The sequence below is a fragment of the Capsella rubella genome, unplaced genomic scaffold (genome assembly GCF_000375325.1).
Source record: "Capsella rubella cultivar Monte Gargano unplaced genomic scaffold, Caprub1_0 scaffold_6, whole genome shotgun sequence".
Lineage (NCBI taxonomy): Eukaryota > Viridiplantae > Streptophyta > Magnoliopsida > Brassicales > Brassicaceae > Capsella > Capsella rubella.
Genome location: NW_006238918.1, coordinates 16165574 through 16183327, shown reverse-complemented (window position 1 = coordinate 16183327; position 17754 = coordinate 16165574). Strand labels below are relative to the sequence as shown.

Here is a 17754-nt window from a genome sequence, read left to right as displayed (position 1 = left end):
ATATCAATATAATTTTTAAAATTTACGTACGTAATTAATAAACTAACAATGATGGAACTCATATTAAAATAGTAATTAACAAATGGATTAGTCAAACAAAAATAAACAGTAATATACTTGAGTGCTTAGTTATATATACAGTATGTGGTATTTGATTCAGTATTAATTAGTGTCCTTGATATAAAAATATGACACAACAGCAAGATAAAAGATCAGCCGTCACTTACACTTTAAAATATTTATAATTCAGTCGCACGAAAATGGTGACGAAGAAATGTCATTAGTTTAACTAATTTCTCAATCAAATGATTAGGAGAACAATCGATCTGTAAAGCATATTACACATTTTAAAAACATATTCATGTATTATCTTATATAACTTTGTTTGTCACAATATGCTTAGTTGGTGGATAAGCTTACAAAAACTCACAAGTCACATCTAAACAATCAACAACTAGTATAGCTGGTATACATCATCCTGCTTATATATCATTTATTAATTAAGGCGGACATAGGTTATTGAGTGTGAACGGAGGATATGATATCGAGCCGTCGAGAATGGCCATGGAAATGTGGTGGTTTGCGGCCTCCGTCGCATGGATTCCATCCCAACTCACGTAATTGTGTGGATCACGGCAAGCTTTGGCCGTCGCTGAAGAATTCCCGATCACTTTTGTGTTACCGCAAAATATCTTCTGATCGAAATTGTATGGACGTCCACCGTGTCCACAACAAGCTTTGATACCGTGTTTCATACCTTTTCGATATGATAACATAACAAAAGGATTTGATATCAAAAAATAAATATTACTGGGTTAAGTACAATTACTACAATTTTACCCCCAAAAAAAAAAAAAGTACAATTACTACAAAACAGGTTACGACATTACGTACCGTAGGATTTGGGGTGTTGAAAGAGGTCGAGCAATATCTTGTGAGTGTCTAAGTAAATTACGGTAGCGTCTTTCAGTTCGGTTCTGGTCTCTGATAATGTCTTATTCAGTAACGCGTTGTAATATTGGACGGCTTTGTTTACAGGAATGAGACATCCGAATTTGTCCAAATCAGCACTGGTATGAGTGTAACCGGTTAAAATCGCCGGGTAACATCCAACCGGTGCTAAGTTCAATACCAAAAATGTCCGACCACCTATTCCATATATCTCCTACATTCAAGAACAAATCTTTGTAAGCAAAAGAAAACAACTTAGCGATTATTAAAGAAAATCAGATATCAAAATGGAGAATTATATATATAAAACAATGCGTAGTACTGTAGCTAGTTTTATAAACCAATAACCATATGATGTTGGCATTAGTTGTACCTTGATCGTTCCAGCAATTTGGCCTATGACTTGTGGAAGATATTGTTTCACTCCATCAACTCCAATGCTCGCTAAATTGGATGTGAAATCGTTTTGACCAATATAAAACGTGTAGAGTGATTTCCCAAAAACATTCCTAGACGGTAGCATCTTCTTCGATTCTATAACATAAAGGGAAGTTACCGCATTTGCTTCATATATATATATATATAGATAGATTCCTCATTCTTTTCATTTATCGTTTAGAGACATCAACATACCTGGTTGGTCTGAAGAATGTGACTCGTCGACTTTAACCTTGAATTGTTTCATCTGATTCAACTGAATAGCGAGTGAGAAAGGGCTTATTCCAGTGACAAATAAAGACGTGTTTGGCAGGAGAACCGTGGATGCTAATGTCGCAAAGTTTGCACCGTGCCGAAAATCCGATCCAATAGATTGCAAATACGGGCTAAGGAAAGGCATTCCAAGAGATTTTGCTAAAATAAAATATAACATTACGTTTACTACTATAATGATCATTTCCTGGTAATAGTAGTAAACAAAATATTTATGATTTTGTTCAAATCGGAAACAATAGTCCTAATAATATATCTTATTTTTCTAAGTATGTAAATTACACACACTCTACGTATACATTACATAGTATCGGTCTTAAAAGTGCTATCATATCTGTATATATACATTAAAATCTTTGAAAGTATTTCGTTAGTCAGTTACCTAGAAAATCAATGATGAGACGACCGTCTGAAGCACGACCGGCCGGTTTCTTGAAATAAGTCATTCCCCATGGACCGGACTGAGCCGGAAAAGCAGCCCAAAACCCACCAGTGTCGGAATTCGAGTCTCCGAAGTTGAAAATTGCTTCAAAATCACATTTTGAATAAACTTTATTATGCCCATTAAGCATTGCAATGATCAAGACTAGAAAAGAGGAAGCTATTCTTCTGTTTAGATCAGAAGCCATGTCTCTCTCTATCTCTCTCTTTCTCTGTGAGCAAAAAGTGTGTTTGTATGTGAGAGTGTGGATGAGATATTTGGTGCTATATGAGTTTTGTAATCATCCGCTCCGTGACTCAATATGTGTATGTGTTATATGGTGAGTAAATTGGTGAGCATGAGTCCAAGTGTCCAACAATTCCCTTTAAGCCCAAAAAAAAGGGATAAAATAAAAGCCCATTCTATTATTTTTTGTTTGGGTTTATCAATCACTGAGAATACGATAGAAATGCATCCCCTGAGGACCCTGACTAAGTCCGTTCTTAGTTTACTAGTCAAGCACACATCGTCCAAATAGTTTCGAAATGTTTGCAAATTTGACATTTCTTTTGCATGCCTTAGGCCATGTACATTGGTAAGGACGATTTTTTGTCCCAATTTTTTTTTTTTTTTTTTTGTCAAGATTTACAAAAAAAAAAAATTTAATAAGGAACCAATCTTTTTTTTTGTTAAGATGGATTGCAAAGTTGTGTTTAGTTTTTTTTTTTAACGTTTTGCAAAGTACAAAGATGTAGTTGGGTCCGTCTAAATAATAGAAGAAAGGCCCAATAATAACCCAAGAAAGGAGGGCACTGACGTAAAAAGTGGATCGTCATCGGGTCTAAAAGTCTAAACTGTGTACGCGTCAAGTGGCTCCCGCGCCTAGAATTGTCCTCACGAACACGTCACCTTGTCGGATTTTGTCTGCAAATTAATCAAAGAAAAATACCATAAATCATTTTATAATATACTCAGTATAAAATTTTATTAATATGCAGATTTGACCTTTTTTTTAAGATACTCTTAAATTGGAATTAAATCATTCAGTTTGAAATTTGATGATTTACTACAAACTGTGTTATCTGTATCTTATAGTATTTTAATCTAGTCATAGATTAATCTCAACTAATCTTACAATATTGGGATTAAAAAAGATAAGATTGGGTGGATCCAACGTGGCGAAAATTCTTCTAAAGAAAAGATTTTGAGAGAGAAATAAAAAGGAAAAAATGAGCTGGCGTCGAATCCCACGTTGTCCGTAGGGACCACAACTGTATTCCTTATTCAGTGGGACACGTCAGCTTCAAAAACCACTAACGGCCGACACAACTCAGTAGATCCCTAGACTGGTCCCTACTCTCTGATCTCTTGGTAAAAAAACAGATTTTTACCCGTTGGATGAAAATGAATATTAGCCGTAGATCATGATCTAGATTAACTAATTGGGTAAAAAAACTAAAAAAGGTGTTAAAAAAAGATTCGTAATCCACGTTTCGTCATCCGTGGATCCCAAATGAATTATACATTCTAGTTTAATTTGGTATATATTTATATATAGTTTTTTAAAAGGAATAAAATCAGCTGCACGCAATGACTACGTAGACATCTCAAGATAAACGGTTGTGATTATATCTACGTGTACCAATCATTCTTTATTCTTAGTATTTGTTTTTAAAAAATGTCCAGCGCAGATCTAGGTTGGCCAGCTCAGCATATGCGTTCCCTTTTCAAACCTTTCAAGATGATGACACGTATACGATGACGTGTGCTTCAGCCTCTTGGCGCTCCATTCTCTCTCTCTTTCTTTTTTTTTTCTTCTGCTTCACCTTCCTCTCTCTCTCTCTCTCCTCTTTACCGAACTCTGGTTCTAGAGAGAGAGAAACCATTCTCTCCATTAAGAGAGAGAAGTTGCAAGGAGCAAATTGTTTTTTTTTTTTCTTTCTCTCTTAGAGCAATTCGAATTGAACTCCAGGTACGTTTTTTGGACTTTTGGTTTTGTTATCTTTGATGAATTTTACTATATAGTAGTTTCTAGAAATAAATTGTATCAGCTCTGTTGGTTTCTCGAGAAAATTTGTATAAGACGAAAAAATTCTAGTTTTTAACAGTTCTTTGATATCAGGAACATCTGAGAACCCCCGCGTAAAAAAAACTGAATTTTGAAATTTTACTTGTAGATACAGTAGTGTGATACTTAATAGTTGTTCGGATCTCTGTACTACTTGTTGTTTGTCTCATGCTAATCTATAGTTTTATGTCCAAAAACGCAAGATCTAAGTGTAATTTGAATACTGTTCCTTTTAGATTTATGCTTTACACATGAACCTACTCAAAAGATCTGGTTATATTCATGTTACTGTATTAGTTGGTTACACTACTCTGCATTGAGGGATAATGGGTAGCAACGAAGAAGGAAACACCAAGAACTCTGATAAGCCATCGCAAGCTGCTCTTGTAACTGTAAGTAAATGAATCAATGAAAACTGATTTGTGTATAATAAATTAATAATCATTGGTTTATCCAAAAAAGTTTTGATTGTTCTTGGTATATCTATCTACAGGAGCAGAGTAATGTTCATGTGTATCATCATGACTGGGCCGCTATGCAGGTGATTTGCTTTGACATTGGTTGTTTCTTTCTCCTGTATGAATTGTTTTCATTAGCCTGCCATGCTATATCTTGTTTTCTCATGATATTGTAGGCATACTATGGCCCTAGAGTTGCTATACCACAATATTACAACTCAAATGTGGCAAATGGTCATGCTCCACCTCCTTATATGTGGGCGTCTCCATCGGTACTTTTTTAAATTTTGTTGAATGGATATACCTAAAGTATATGCATCTGTAACTATTTTTTATTTGCGTCTGATTTTACTTAATTTTTTAGCCAATGATGGCTCCTTATGGGGCACCATATCCACCATTTTGCCCTCCTGGTGGTGTTTATGCTCACCCTGGTGTTCAAATGGTAAATACCCCTTCGTCTTTTGATTTGTTGCTTCATCAAACAATTGTTTTAATCAGACCATTTTTATGATTTGTGTTTTCTCTCTTGCCCAGGGCTCACAACCACAAGGTCCTGTTTCTCAAGCACCACCTGGTGTAAGTCATATTTTTTGAGTGAATGGTCGCTAAAAGTTGTGATTGATATGAATATGAGAATTTATAAATTTTCAGGTTACAACTCCTTTGGCCATGGATGCTCCAGCTAACTCTTCTGGAAACACGGACCATGGGTTCATGAAAAAACTGAAAGAGTTCGATGGACTTGCAATGTCAATAAGCAATAACAAAGTTGGGAGTGCTGAACATAGCAGCAGTGAACATAGGAGTTCTCAGAGGTTTGTCAAACTAGCTCAACGCTTCCTTGTTCAAAGAGACTTGGGGGTCATTATTATTCTTACTCTTAGATAGAATCTAACGTGGTTTTGATATTACTAGCTCCGAGAATGATGGTTCTAGCAATGGTAGTGATGGTAATACAACTGGGGTATGTATACCTTCTTTCTACTCTCAGCTAGGCTTTTAAATTTACCAATCTTTCTCTGTGGAGTTCTTAATTTATACCTTTCTATCTTACAATAGGGAGAACAATCTAAGAGGAAGCGAAGACGAGAAAGATCACCAAGCACCGGTACTTTTTTCCTTATAAAAACACAACACAAGTAATCGTATCTTTCAATGTCAACAACTATTTAAAGTTTAATGGCTTGTTTTTCTTGGTAGGTGAAAAACATTCATCTCAAACCACTCCTCCTCTTAGAGGTGAAAATGCGAAACCTGATATGACCATGGGGACTCCTGTTATTCCCACAGCAATGGATTTTCAAAACTCTGCTGGCATAAACGGTATCCCACAGACATGGGTATACTATTCTTGCACCACTCTCGCTGAATACATTTATTCGTGGTGGCATCCCGTTTTTGTTTGTTTATTGGTATTGGTGGTGTGTTTGTTTATCTGCAGAATGAAAAAGAGGTTAAACGAGAGAAGAGAAAGCAGTCAAATCGAGAATCTGCTCGAAGGTCGAGACTAAGGAAGCAGGTAATATTGCTACTTAACTTTGTAACTAAAGAGATGGAAGCTAAAAGAGTTTCATAATTACTTAAACGGGTTTGTGTGTCGTTCATATAGGCTGAAACTGAACAACTTGCGGTCAAAGTTGACGCACTAGTAGCTGAGAACATGACTCTGAGGTCAAAAGTAAGCCAGCTAAACGATGAGTCAGAGAAACTACGGCTGGAGAACGAGGCTTTACTGGTAACAGACTCATCCTACCACACATTTTGATCTTAGGTGTATTAGTCATGAATCATGATGTAACATAAGTTATACTACTTCTCTAGGATCAACTGAAAGCGCAAGCAACTGGGAAAACAGAGAACCTCATCTCTAGAGTTGATAAGAACAACTCCGTATCATCAGGTGGTAAAAATGTGCAGCATCAACTGATAAACGCAAGTCCAATATCCGATCCTGTCGCGGCTAGCTAGCTGATGGTGACACAAAAAACGAGAACCCGATATTTTCATCTTCCGGGTTGTGATTGTAACTTAAAAGGAGGCTTTTTGTTTTTTCTTAGATTTGTAGCTCTCTGCTATTGTGAGCAGACATTGATGTAATATAGTATCGTTTAAGAGGTTCTGTGTGGTCTAGTGTGCTGTGACCATGCACTTGATTGGGAAAGGTAGGTTTTAGTCATATAAGCGAATGGATTAGAGAGATAAGCGAAGACATATTTGATGGTCTTTCGTTTTGTGTATTCTTATTTATGAGATTCTATCATTACTCTTATCTATATCGACGTGCTTCCCTCAACTGGTGAACGTGAGTCTTTTAACTGGTTCATATGCCATTTTTTCAAAGATCTGTCGCTCTGTCTCGTCTACAAAAATTAAAAAAAAAAAACATTTGAGCAATTCAGATTACAGAGACCCAAACAGCTCGTCAGTTGAGGAAATATTATCAGTAAGTGGCCAAAGTGTCGGAAAAACTAAAATTATTAGTGTTTGTTGGTAGGACAAGATACAGACAAAAGACTTATATATTGTATCAAACACGAAATCGTAACAGTTTATAGTAATATTTTAAATAACAATGAAAGACTTGTCAATCTCCATTTTGTAATTACATACCTAAACATTATACATGGAGAAGAACAGAGAACATAATATTAAAAGTTCAACAACCACCATCGGTGACGAAGAAATGGCGGGGGAGACGCTGCTTAAACCGGTTCTTCAAAAACCACCTGGCTACCGTGAGTTAAACTCGCAACCGCCAACTCCAATGGGATCATCATCATCATCATTATCATCAACAACAGCGCTTCGTCGCCGGCCAAAACATACGATTCCGGCGTCATTTTATCCGAGGAAGAAGAAACAATGGAGTCGTTGCCGCGTATTTTGCTGCTGCGTCTGCATCACCGTCGCCATTTTCATCCTCCTCCTTACCCTCACCGTCTCCGTCTTCTTCCTTTACTACAGCCCGAGACTCCCCGTCGTACGTCTCGCCTCCTTCCGCGTAAGCAGTTTCAACTTCTCCGGTGGAAAATCCGGCGACGGTTTGTCGCAGTTGACGGCTGTAGCCACTGCGAAGCTGGATTTCAGGAACCCTAACGGGAAGCTACGGTACTATTACGGCGACGCTGACGTGGCGGTGAGTGTAGGAGATGGTGATTTCGAAACGAGCCTCGGGTCAACGAGAGTCAAAGGGTTTGTGGAGAAGCCGAGGAATCCGACGGTTGTGATCGTTCCGATCAAAGCGAAGAAACAACAGGTGGATGATCCGACGGTTAAGAGGCTTAGAGCGGAGATGAAGAGTAAGAAGTTGGTGGTGAGAGTAACGGCTGAGACGAAGGTGGGATTGGCTGTGGGAAGGCGTAAGATTGTTACGGTGAGGGTTAGTATCAGCTGCGGTGGCGTGAGATTACAGGCGCTTGATTCACAGATGAGTAAATGCACCATCAAAATGCTTAAATGGTACGTACCACCTTATCGAATTTAAAACTATACTAAATCGATTTTAATGATCATCTTGGAAACTAGAATATTAATGTTGTCTATATTTCAATGCAGGATTAAATTGCACTCATCATAAGAATAAAAGTCACATAAGTAAGTTTTGATGATTGATGGATGTGTCTTTTTCATCGGGGGATTCATACGTTATATATGTGGCAAAAGTTCAGCTTTACGAAAGAAAATGTAATTCTTTACCCTTTATTGTTTTCACTTTCATATAATTACGTTCCACACTATTCAATCATTTTTTATACTATAAGATAAAGTTCGTTCTCTGTTAGTTCAGCAATAATCACACACAAGTCACAAACAAGCCCGTATGTGTTGTGTTATTAATACAATACGAAGTACAGCAGAATTATTCAACTAAACGGCAAGTAACCAATAAGAGTCATAACAAATAGTGAATAATTGAATGCCAAACGACCAGCCCAAACATGTTTTGTAGCACAAACTGCAGAGTACCAAATGTAGTTGGCCACTGACTTATTTGATTCAGCACAGAAGCATAAACCCAATCTATAAGAAGAAATTAAAAGAAAAAAAAAAAAAAGAGTTTTGGCTAAGCCCCTATAGCCTTTATCCTTCCCACCGGATGTTGAAAGGAGATAAATAAAGCCCCTAAATTTTTGAACTTCTCTTCTGTCTCCTCTGGCTACAAAAATAGAAGTATGCTTTATGTCGACAAAACATATCAGATTACTCAGTCTGATATCCTAAACTCCACACCTAAAACATCTTTCACCATCTCGTATGTCACAAACGCTATCGCAATCGACGGTACAACCTGCAAAGAAAGAACATTTTAACTTCCTTGAGAAAGATTGTTCATCTCCAAAGAAACAAAAGAGTTTTGCAACGAAACAAAGACAAACCTTCACTGAGTTGGGGACCAAACCCTTGTACAATGCTCCAAAGCCTTCATGACGAACTGTTTTTCTAAATGCATCGACCATACCAGTGTATTCAAGCGAAGCCTTGCTTCTCCCTTCGCCTGTCACAACAGAGGAAGCATCTTTCCACCCAACCATTTGCATTCTCCTACGGATCACGTCCAGCGGATAAGCAATTGTTTGACCAACTGTTCCAGCTACTGCACCACAAGTGAGCCTCGTTACAATCGTCAGCTCATTGTTTTCTACTAGACCAAAAGGGTTGTCTTTAACTAGCCAGTCCTTTAGAGACTCATAGACCGCAAAGTTCAAACCCACATATGGAACCTGCATTTTTTAGAAAGGTTTCATGAGATGATAAATTCGTAGCAGTTCGTTTAATTTAAGGGAAAAATATAAGACTTACAACTCCAATCACTGAAGGAAGCCAACCACGGTACAAGGCTCGTGGACCTTCCTCTCGCAGGACAGTTGACAAAGCATGGGCAATTCCTCTATATTGATAAGGAGAATTTGCAGTCTGTGCACATATCCATATTTTCAGAGTTAAAATGATGAGCAATAAGGCTCTGGCAATTACAAAGTTGGGGTACGAAAAGTTACCTGTACAGTAAGCCTCCCACGAACCATATCCATCGGATATGTTGCAGACATGGCTATGATTCCAGCAGTTGCACCAGCTCCAAGCCGTAAAACAGGAGTGAGTTGGGCATTTTCTGCAGAAAATGCCATAAACCCATCATCAACCATAGAATCTTTTAAACAGAGTAATACCGTGCACATATTCTTGTGATAAAATGAATACAACACAGCTCCAAAGGCTTCACTTAGAAACTTAAATTAAACGCAAAAAGCTATAAGTAATACCGTGCAAATATTCTTCAACAGGGAATAATAAAAATCTTATGCTGAAATCAATTTACCATTTCCCGTCTGCTGTCGATACATGTACAGTATTCCCCTGCAAAAGAGAAAGCATAGATTAGATAAAAATGTAAATTGAGTAGAGCCAAGTACGGTGCATTTGTTTAAATCAATTTAACAGAGTAAAAAGAGGTCTTACTTTGAAGCTTGCTCATAGCTGAAAAATTTCACAGCCGAATTTGGGACGATACGAGCACAGTTGGTGCCATTCCCTTTGAACAGTCCACGAAGGCCCTCAGTTCTCCAAATATACTTCAGCCCTTGGACTGTCCCACTGTACTTTATATTATGCGGATTTTGGACCTACATATCAACAATGAATAGAAGTCTCAAATGATTGATATGTCTCAGAACAAAAGCAACCAACGAAAAACAAACCTGAAGTAATATCTTCATCCTTTCCAGAGGTGCAACTGCAGTTCGTGACCTAAGAAAAATAAGAATCCCTCAGTAAGAAATCAATAAAAGAAACAAAATTTCAGCATTGAACGTCTCAACACAGAGACTGAAAGATAAAAGCACCTAGCTGCACTTTCTTTTAGATGACAATCACAAAACGTGACCTAAATCAGGCAAAGATGGCCTCTTTTTGCAACCTATACATTTTCAAACCTTGGGACATACACATGTACCTCTATTTGACTGAACTAACACGGATTTCGATCTCAGGGTAAATAAAGTAAGTGACTGATCTACTACACTTGTCGTCGCAACCAGATCAACATCACTAAAGTTCTGATTTTTAATCTTAACCTACGACGAAACAAACAAAAACACTGAAAAGAGGACAAAATCAATGAGTTCCGAACCTAATTTAACCTTCTCGAACAAATTAGAACGAACCAATGAATAGTCTTACTCTGAACATTTCAAAAGATCTTTCCTTTTTTCCCCCAAATTTTATAAAAAAAATAAAACGGTGAAATGAGATAAACGACTCACACTCCACCAGCAACGCCACCGGCGAAAAGAGACTTGCAGATGCTGAGAACAGCATAACTGGGAGCTTTGACTCCTTCCCTCGCTAACTTCGCTTCCTCCGCCAGATTAACGATCGTAGAAACAGCTGCAGATTCAGTCCTTTTCACATCCTCTGATGCCATCTGATAAAATCAACCAACCCACTCTGTACTCACTGGTAAATCGCCAACCAGTGCAAATAGGCACACCGATACGATTACGATCCCTAAAAGATTTCTTGAAATGTTTTCTAAAAACACAAAATCTTCGATCTCTCAACGACGACCAAAACCCTAACAGAAATCTCCGATTTTAGAGTGAATCGAGAAGAGAGATCAAAGCACAAATCTAACCCCTTTCTCTCTCTCTCTCTTTAGTGTCCCGGCGGCGATGATAAAAGCCAAAAGACACAACCTACTGATTAGAGCCAGAACTATCACGACGACGCCGTTTTAATGGCACCTTTCTGCTGCATAAAATTGCAAACTAACCCTTATACTTAACTACGTTTTGTAAAATAGACCATATACTTCTAAAATGCAAAACAAAATCCTATAATTAATCAAAAATTTGCACGTCAGCGGTGGAGTTGACTATGTGGCGATTGGTAGCCGCCGTTGTGATACTTATATCGTGATTTTTTTAGTTGTAATCAAACGTCACACTATTCGTAATGCATCTCCTAAGTGCTTAAAAGGGTTAAAGTATTTATACATTCTAATTTTATATTTAAGAGATTAAGGATCGTAGTTCAAATATTATACACTCGAGAATCAACATGCTCGTATTATTTAATTGTTGAAGAGATTAGATTGCAGAAAGGAACCAAAAAAAGGTAAGAACTGGAAGTCAAGGGGTATATGCAAACAAAAATGGTAAGTTTGAGGATTTAATTGCAAAGTTTTACTAATGTTGGTATGACCAGCTTGTTATCTTAACGCGCACAACAAAGCGCGTAAGATATACTCTCCACATATATGTAAGGGACGCCACGTAATGATGGAAACAAAACAACTGTTAGTGTTTGATCCGTTTGGTCAGTATGATCCGTTTGTGTCACTAAAAATAAGTAAGTTTTCTCGTAACCACATAAAAAATTGACAAAAAAAAGGCAAATGAATATTTCTAATGATTTTAATTTTAAAAAGACTTTTGCAATAGTCCACATAGTTTAAGATTATTTTTTTGCAGTAATAAAAAAAAGTATTAAAATTTAAATATTGTTGGGCTTAATATGGAAAGAATGGCCAAAGATAAATAATTTTCAATAACATTTTATTTGTGTGAGTATAGCAAAGAGACACTAGCTTTTCACAAGAAGATTAAAAAGGAATGCAAAGGTGCCATCAAAATCTAGTTTCTTGTCTTTTCATAATTTTGAGAGGCCATACCATACCTCAAAATGGAAAACCCACCTAAACGTTAGGTTCACGCCGTTAACATGAAAATATTTATTATTAGCACAAGAAAAAAGAAAAAAAAAGAGAGATCGACATCGAGATTTTATGATTCGACATGGAGTTTTTATTTATTTATGATGATATTAAAATGGGAACAACCATTACTACTTTATTTGAAAACAACACAAGTGGATGTGTCTAAAGTTTATGTCGGACCACAGTTTTGATATATATAAAAAAAAAAGAATCAAATACCGAAAGGCTTATTAGTATAAATAATGGATCAAAATATGCGATAAGACTTTGCACTTTGCAGATCACAAATAAAAAGAAAAGGTTCACCAAGTCAGCTCATACCCAATTACATTCTAAAGCCCATCATCATATAATGGATCTTGATAAGGACACCAAACAGCTCATCTCATATCCACTTACATTTTCCCATATAACCGAGCCTGATAAGGACCCAAACAGCTCGAAGCTACGGGCCTAAACATGCTCGTCTAGTTTAGTTTGTTTATTACAAGTAAAATGGTGATAGTCAACGTTTAGTAATCCCCAAATAGGATATGTCGACGGATTTGTCAAATCTGATAGGTGTTGGCAAGTGGACTCTCTCTCTCTCTCTATGATCTTAAATGATCAGACAGAGGAGAAGACTTTACAGGCTGTATCTTTTTTTTTTTTGTCACGACCAAAACAAGAAAATATATAAATATAAGTCAGAAGACGACTACAATACTATATGCATTGCGAATGCAATCAATATTTACAGTCGAGTCCCACCCGATCTTAACACTTTTTAAATTAAACGTTTACGAGGTTGATTTTATTTTTTCCTATTATTGTTCGTGATGTTTAGATTATATCAGGTTTTATTTTGGATACTAGCTGTTGTATTTTTGTTTAAAAAGAAAAGTTTTGAGAGCACGTCTTTGTAACATGGATACATTAACTCTGTACGTATTATATTTTATTAATGGTGTGGTGTTATCATAGATGTATTAAAACTTGCTTAAGATATTGTAATTTTCATTTCACTAGCAGGCTAGCTAAGTCTGGTTTCGTACAAACACACTCACTCAAGTACGTTAAGTTTACATCAACTAGATAGAATTATAAATAAATAAAAACAACCTGAAAAAACCAACAAAACAGTAAAATTTACAAGTCGTGCTTCGTTATTTGTCATTTATACTAGTAATGTTTTGAATATGAAAAGTAGTAAATAAACAAATAATTGAATACTAATATTATATTGGAAGTTCACATTTTTGGAAATTTCTTATGATATATGAAATTAATATATTTATTTAACTGTCAGGTAAACAGTCGCAGTCATATATATATATATATATTTGTAGTTCTAGAATTTGAACAAGCATAAAAAAGTTGTTAATTATTTATATAGTCGTCGTCTCCTAATCTAACATGTCCTTCCTCCTCCTCCTGAGTCAACGAGACCCGGTCCTCCTCACCGTACAGTCTAATTTTACTGTCACGCGCTTACGTACGCGCTCCTCAAAACATTACTTTTAGAACAACTTTATTAATATGTAAGGTTTTACCAAAATTGAATTTGGTTATTTTTTTTGCTTCGATCGTTTCCTTCCTTTATCATCAATCATCTTCTTCTTCTTCATTCGAATCTCATCATCAAATGATTCTTTTGTCTTTCTTCCCTTAAGATTCCCTGGAAAGCCAAGGAAATCGCGAGGAAAATTTTAAACATTTTTATAAACAGCGTTTAATAATTCTTTAAAACCATCCAGCTCAAGTTTGGTAGCAAGTAAGCACAAACATTTAATCCCATTATTAAGGATTCATCTTTAACTTTGAGAAAGACTTTAAATTCTTATCTGAACTTTCAAAAACCCCTTTTTTAGATAGATTTGGTTGTCTTTGTTTTAACGAGAGAGAGAGATTGAGAAGCTTTTGAGTTTTATTGATTCTCGTGTCATTGAGAAGATCATCTCACCTAACTCGGCGGCGACGACGACGACGACCGACGATATTCTTCGAGGTTCGTTTCATTTTCACCTCTTTAAGCTCTTGAATTCTTCTTTTGGTGTACCGAGAAATGAATACTTTCTCTCTCTGTGATGTTGCCCATGAACTCAAAATTGCTAAAGTTGCAATTTTTCTTTGATTTTTTTCCAGATTTCAGTAGTTTGGTAGTTCTATCTGTTTCATCTGCATAGAGTCATCTGAAACTTTTGTTGCTGGCTTTGAATTTGATCTAAAGTCGAGGAATTGATTTGAATTGCAGTTGAGAAAACCCCTAGAAACAGTCTTCTTCGGGGGTAATCAAAGAAGCTGATGAGGTCACGAGGTGATGATGTCTCTGAAGCAGATGGTAGATCAGATGCTAGTTCTTCTAGAAGCGAAGAAGATACAGGTCTTCAGGAGAAAACCTCAAATTCGCTAAACGGGTCTCAAAGATCTGGGAAAAGTGTGAGAAATGAGGAGCTTGGAGAGCTTCATTACGGATCAGATTCTTCTTCTAAGAACAAGACCAGCAACCCTATTGAGTATACAGAGCAAGAGCGAGCTGAGCTTCTAAGAAGGTTAGATTCTATCAAAGATCATCTCCTTCGTGGTGGTGGTAATGCAGTTGATAGACCTAAAGAACCAGATCAGAATCAGCCATTTCTCAGGCCAATTCATCTCCACGGTCCTAATCCTAATCCTGGTCCTTCTTATTACCACCCATATCCAGAGCCAATTCCGTACCCTGGACCGGTTCATGGAATGTATCCTCAAGGTTATCAAGATCCTTATGGGTTCCAAATCCATAGAAGACCACCTCCAGTTCCAAATCCAAACTGGTATCCTCCTGGTCAGTACCCTAATCAGATGACCCGTCCATATCCTGTAGGTCAATATGTCGAGATTGGTTCTGATATAGTTGAGCCACATTCTTACTATCCAGCTACACCAAGTAGGTACAGTGACCTGCCTCCGTATAGCCCGGTTTCTTCTCACCACCGTGGCGAGAAACTTACAACACAGTACAGTGATATGCCTCCGTATAGCCCTGTTTCTTCTCACCATCGTGGCGAGAAACTCATAGCACCTTACAGTCCACGTGTCAATAACAGTTCAAGTTTTCCTTCTTCGATGGGTTCTCCAGGTCCTCGAGGTGGTTACACAAGGTGGCCAAGTGATCTTGATTCTGAAATGGGTGGTGCTTTTGCTCGTGGGTATGTTAAGAAAGCCGTTTCGGATACTGATTCTCGTCGTTGCCATCCTCTTGCTGGTGGTGCTCCTTTTATAGCTTGTCATAGTTGCTTCGAGCTGCTTTACTTGCCTAAGAAGAAGCTTTTGGCTCAGGAAAGACGACATAAGCTTCAATGTGGCGCTTGTTCTGAAGTTATTAGTTTCACAATTGTCAATAAGAAACTCGTTTTCTCTTTTGGTAATGAGGAAACGAACCCAGTCCCTCAAGAGGTTGAAGATAGAAGCACAACAAACACAGTGGTGGTAGAGGAACTTTCATCTGTTGATTTCAACAACTCAGGTAGCGATTTTCCGCGTAAGGATGAAGAAGAACCAATACAGGAATTTAGGAAACATCAGGATACTGCGCAAAGCATCCAATCTGAATCTCAACAGTCGGATGATGAAGATAGATCAAGCATTTGTAGTGAACAACAACAAAAGGAGGTCAAATCTGTTCGTCGGCGAGCTAAAGGCTCAAATGCGTCTAAACCCGCTTCTTCTGATAATGCCAGTCTACTTGAACTTTTTGAGTATTCTAATGTAAACCGAGCTGCACTCGCTTACGGAATGGCGCAGTTAGGTTATGACAAGCCAGATAAGCAAAAGTCTTTCATGAAAGAGGACTCACTGAAACCGGAATCAGTAGCTACAGAGACAGATGTTTCATACAACGGATACTCTAACACTGAGATCTCTGAAGATTCAAGGTACTCAAACGGAAGAGAAGACAACAACAGACCAAGAAGCAGAAAGGGTAGCGAGTACGGTTCCACAGAGATCACAACGAGGTCCTCTACTGATCGAAATGAAGATGAGATACAGTCATTGGAGGTTTGGGTTAACGGACATCTTATACCGGAAAATCTGGTTAGCAGTGCTGAGAAATTAGCTGGACCAATACAAGCCGGAAAGTATTGGTAATACCATGAACTTGAACATTCATTGTTTCTCTTTTGTTTTTGATTTTTCCCTGTTTCAGTTTCTAATTTGTGTCTCTGGTTCAGGTATGATTACCGAGCTGGGTTCTGGGGCGTGATGAGTAAACCGTGTCTCGGTATAATACCTGTAAGTCCCTTCACAATGTGCTCTCAATATGATTTTTGTAATAGATGAAACATATGAAGAAATGGATGGCTTACTTGTACCTGTTGTTGTTGTTGCAGCCGTTTATTGAAGAGTTTAGCCATCCAATGCCGGATAACTGCGCTGCAGGGAACACAGACGTGTTTGTAAATGGAAGAGAACTTCACAAGCGAGATTTCGAGATACTAATGCGCCGTGGTCTTCCTGAAGACAAGAACCGTTCGTACATTGTAGATATATCAGGAAGAATCCTTGATGGAGATTCAGGGGAAGAACTTAAAAGCCTTGGCAAATTAGCCCCAACGTAAGCAGAAACACAGAACACATCAAAGTGTATTTTTTATGGTCTGAGATTTTGAGATGAAAGTAAGATTCTGATATTTTGTTTTTCCTTGAAAATGTTTGATTAACTTGAAACAGGATTGAGAAGGTGAAGCATGGATTCGGCATGAGAGTTCCAAGATCATTAGCTTCATGAGAGCTCTCCACAAGTAACAGCAACACAACCAAATATGACTCTGCCTCTTGGTTCAATCTTGATATTATTTATTTGTTAAAAAAGAAGAAAAATTGTAAAGTGTGCTTTTTTATTCGCGGAAAAGGTTAGGTTTTTGAATCTCTGATTCAATGATTGTTTTTTGGTTTCTCTTAAAAAAATATTGGGAAAATGTCTGTAATTTTTTTGTTGTTGTTGTTGTTGGTCTTGTACTCTTCTTCTTGTAAGTAGACGACGACGTAGACCCTATTTTTTTGTGAACTCTCCTCACTTGGTGGAACTGAGTTTCTCGGCGCAATCAGAACAGGTAAGGAGAGGGTTGTTAATGTTTATGAAAATATACAAACCGGGTTATCTCGGTGTAAGGTTTGTAACATTTCCCTTCTTTTCTTTTCCTTAAACTGGTTTGTGATTTTCATAATGGGTTAGATTATATGCAGAAGTTACGATTACGATTTACCAACTTTTTATCTTGAAACAAACTTGTCATCTCTTTCATAAGTCTTTTTCTGCTTACCAAACTTGTCATCTCTTTTATAACTCTTTTTCTTTTTCACTGATTCGTCCTTATGTAGTAGTAGACGAGTTTTGCACGTTTCTGAAGTGGTCCTTACACATGGCACGAGAGACTGTAGTAGTAGACTCTTATTATGGCCCATATAT

The 17754-nt window shown here is 37.3% G+C and overlaps 5 protein-coding genes across 6 annotated transcripts; 3 read left to right on the top strand and 2 right to left on the bottom strand.

The window, feature by feature from the left end:
• Positions 1-343: 343 nt before the first annotated feature.
• LOC17883781 (GDSL esterase/lipase At4g01130) lies at positions 344-2350 on the bottom strand. 2 transcript variants are annotated; one of them, XM_006286447.2, is made up of 5 exons: positions 2045-2350; positions 1585-1803; positions 1325-1485; positions 895-1165; positions 344-757 (listed from the first exon to the last, which is right to left on the bottom strand). In XM_006286447.2, exons 1-5 carry the CDS (start codon positions 2289-2291, stop codon positions 501-503), a joined length of 1155 nt encoding a protein of 384 aa, XP_006286509.2. In that variant the 5' UTR covers positions 2292-2350; the 3' UTR covers positions 344-500. The 2 variants fall into 2 exon arrangements, with proteins under 2 accessions (XP_006286509.2, XP_023637049.1); XM_023781281.1 differs by having other exon boundaries at positions 1585-1716.
• A 1565-nt stretch (positions 2351-3915) lies between these two features.
• LOC17881725 (G-box-binding factor 2) lies at positions 3916-6887 on the top strand. Its single transcript, XM_006287952.2, has 13 exons — positions 3916-4055; positions 4449-4543; positions 4645-4692; positions 4786-4881; positions 4974-5054; positions 5147-5188; positions 5264-5427; positions 5528-5576; positions 5672-5720; positions 5813-5952; positions 6054-6131; positions 6222-6347; positions 6434-6887. Exons 2-13 carry the CDS (start codon positions 4478-4480, stop codon positions 6578-6580), a joined length of 1086 nt encoding a protein of 361 aa, XP_006288014.1. The 5' UTR covers positions 3916-4055; positions 4449-4477; the 3' UTR covers positions 6581-6887.
• A 260-nt stretch (positions 6888-7147) lies between these two features.
• Positions 7148-8339, top strand: LOC17884186. The gene is made up of 2 exons (XM_006289476.2): positions 7148-8071; positions 8168-8339. Exons 1-2 carry the CDS (start codon positions 7236-7238, stop codon positions 8187-8189), a joined length of 858 nt encoding a protein of 285 aa, XP_006289538.2. The 5' UTR covers positions 7148-7235; the 3' UTR covers positions 8190-8339.
• A 77-nt stretch (positions 8340-8416) lies between these two features.
• LOC17883327 (mitochondrial adenine nucleotide transporter ADNT1) lies at positions 8417-11306 on the bottom strand. The gene is made up of 8 exons (XM_006287982.2): positions 10873-11306; positions 10309-10357; positions 10070-10233; positions 9930-9967; positions 9610-9722; positions 9413-9526; positions 8989-9333; positions 8417-8900 (listed from the first exon to the last, which is right to left on the bottom strand). The coding sequence occupies exons 1-8, from the start codon at positions 11031-11033 to the stop codon at positions 8817-8819; spliced, it is 1068 nt and encodes a 355-aa protein (XP_006288044.1). The 5' UTR covers positions 11034-11306; the 3' UTR covers positions 8417-8816.
• A 2479-nt stretch (positions 11307-13785) lies between these two features.
• Positions 13786-17550, top strand: LOC17884576. Its single transcript, XM_023780697.1, has 5 exons — positions 13786-14313; positions 14560-16429; positions 16517-16577; positions 16676-16899; positions 17016-17550. The coding sequence occupies exons 2-5, from the start codon at positions 14610-14612 to the stop codon at positions 17071-17073; spliced, it is 2163 nt and encodes a 720-aa protein (XP_023636465.1). The 5' UTR covers positions 13786-14313; positions 14560-14609; the 3' UTR covers positions 17074-17550.
• The last annotated feature ends 204 nt before the right edge of the window (positions 17551-17754 follow it).

What these genes read in the sequence shown, in the direction of transcription:
- LOC17881725 (XM_006287952.2), top strand. Translation starts at nt 4,478, where the DNA reads ATGGGTAGCAACGAAGAAGGAAACACCAAGAACTCTGATAAGCCATCG. An exon ending in CGCAAGCTGCTCTTGTAACT is followed by an intron (nt 4,544 to 4,644) that starts GTAAGTAAATGA and finishes ATCTATCTACAG; the next exon opens with GAGCAGAGTAATGTTCATGT. An exon ending in ATGACTGGGCCGCTATGCAG is followed by an intron (nt 4,693 to 4,785) that starts GTGATTTGCTTT and finishes ATGATATTGTAG; the next exon opens with GCATACTATGGCCCTAGAGT.
- LOC17884576 (XM_023780697.1), top strand. Translation starts at nt 14,610, where the DNA reads ATGAGGTCACGAGGTGATGATGTCTCTGAAGCAGATGGTAGATCAGAT. An exon ending in ATACAAGCCGGAAAGTATTG is followed by an intron (nt 16,430 to 16,516) that starts GTAATACCATGA and finishes TCTCTGGTTCAG; the next exon opens with GTATGATTACCGAGCTGGGT. An exon ending in CGTGTCTCGGTATAATACCT is followed by an intron (nt 16,578 to 16,675) that starts GTAAGTCCCTTC and finishes TTGTTGTTGCAG; the next exon opens with CCGTTTATTGAAGAGTTTAG.
- LOC17883781 (XM_006286447.2), bottom strand. Translation starts at nt 2,291, where the DNA reads ATGGCTTCTGATCTAAACAGAAGAATAGCTTCCTCTTTTCTAGTCTTG. An exon ending in TCTCATCATTGATTTTCTAG is followed by an intron (nt 1,804 to 2,044) that starts GTAACTGACTAA and finishes ATTTTATTTTAG; the next exon opens with CAAAATCTCTTGGAATGCCT. An exon ending in TCAACACCCCAAATCCTACG is followed by an intron (nt 758 to 894) that starts GTACGTAATGTC and finishes CATATCGAAAAG; the next exon opens with GTATGAAACACGGTATCAAA.
- LOC17884186 (XM_006289476.2), top strand. Translation starts at nt 7,236, where the DNA reads ATGGAGAAGAACAGAGAACATAATATTAAAAGTTCAACAACCACCATC. An exon ending in ACCATCAAAATGCTTAAATG is followed by an intron (nt 8,072 to 8,167) that starts GTACGTACCACC and finishes ATTTCAATGCAG; the next exon opens with GATTAAATTGCACTCATCAT.
- LOC17883327 (XM_006287982.2), bottom strand. Translation starts at nt 11,033, where the DNA reads ATGGCATCAGAGGATGTGAAAAGGACTGAATCTGCAGCTGTTTCTACG. An exon ending in GGATGAAGATATTACTTCAG is followed by an intron (nt 10,234 to 10,308) that starts GTTTGTTTTTCG and finishes GTTGATATGTAG; the next exon opens with GTCCAAAATCCGCATAATAT. An exon ending in TCGACAGCAGACGGGAAATG is followed by an intron (nt 9,723 to 9,929) that starts GTAAATTGATTT and finishes CATTTTCTGCAG; the next exon opens with AAAATGCCCAACTCACTCCT.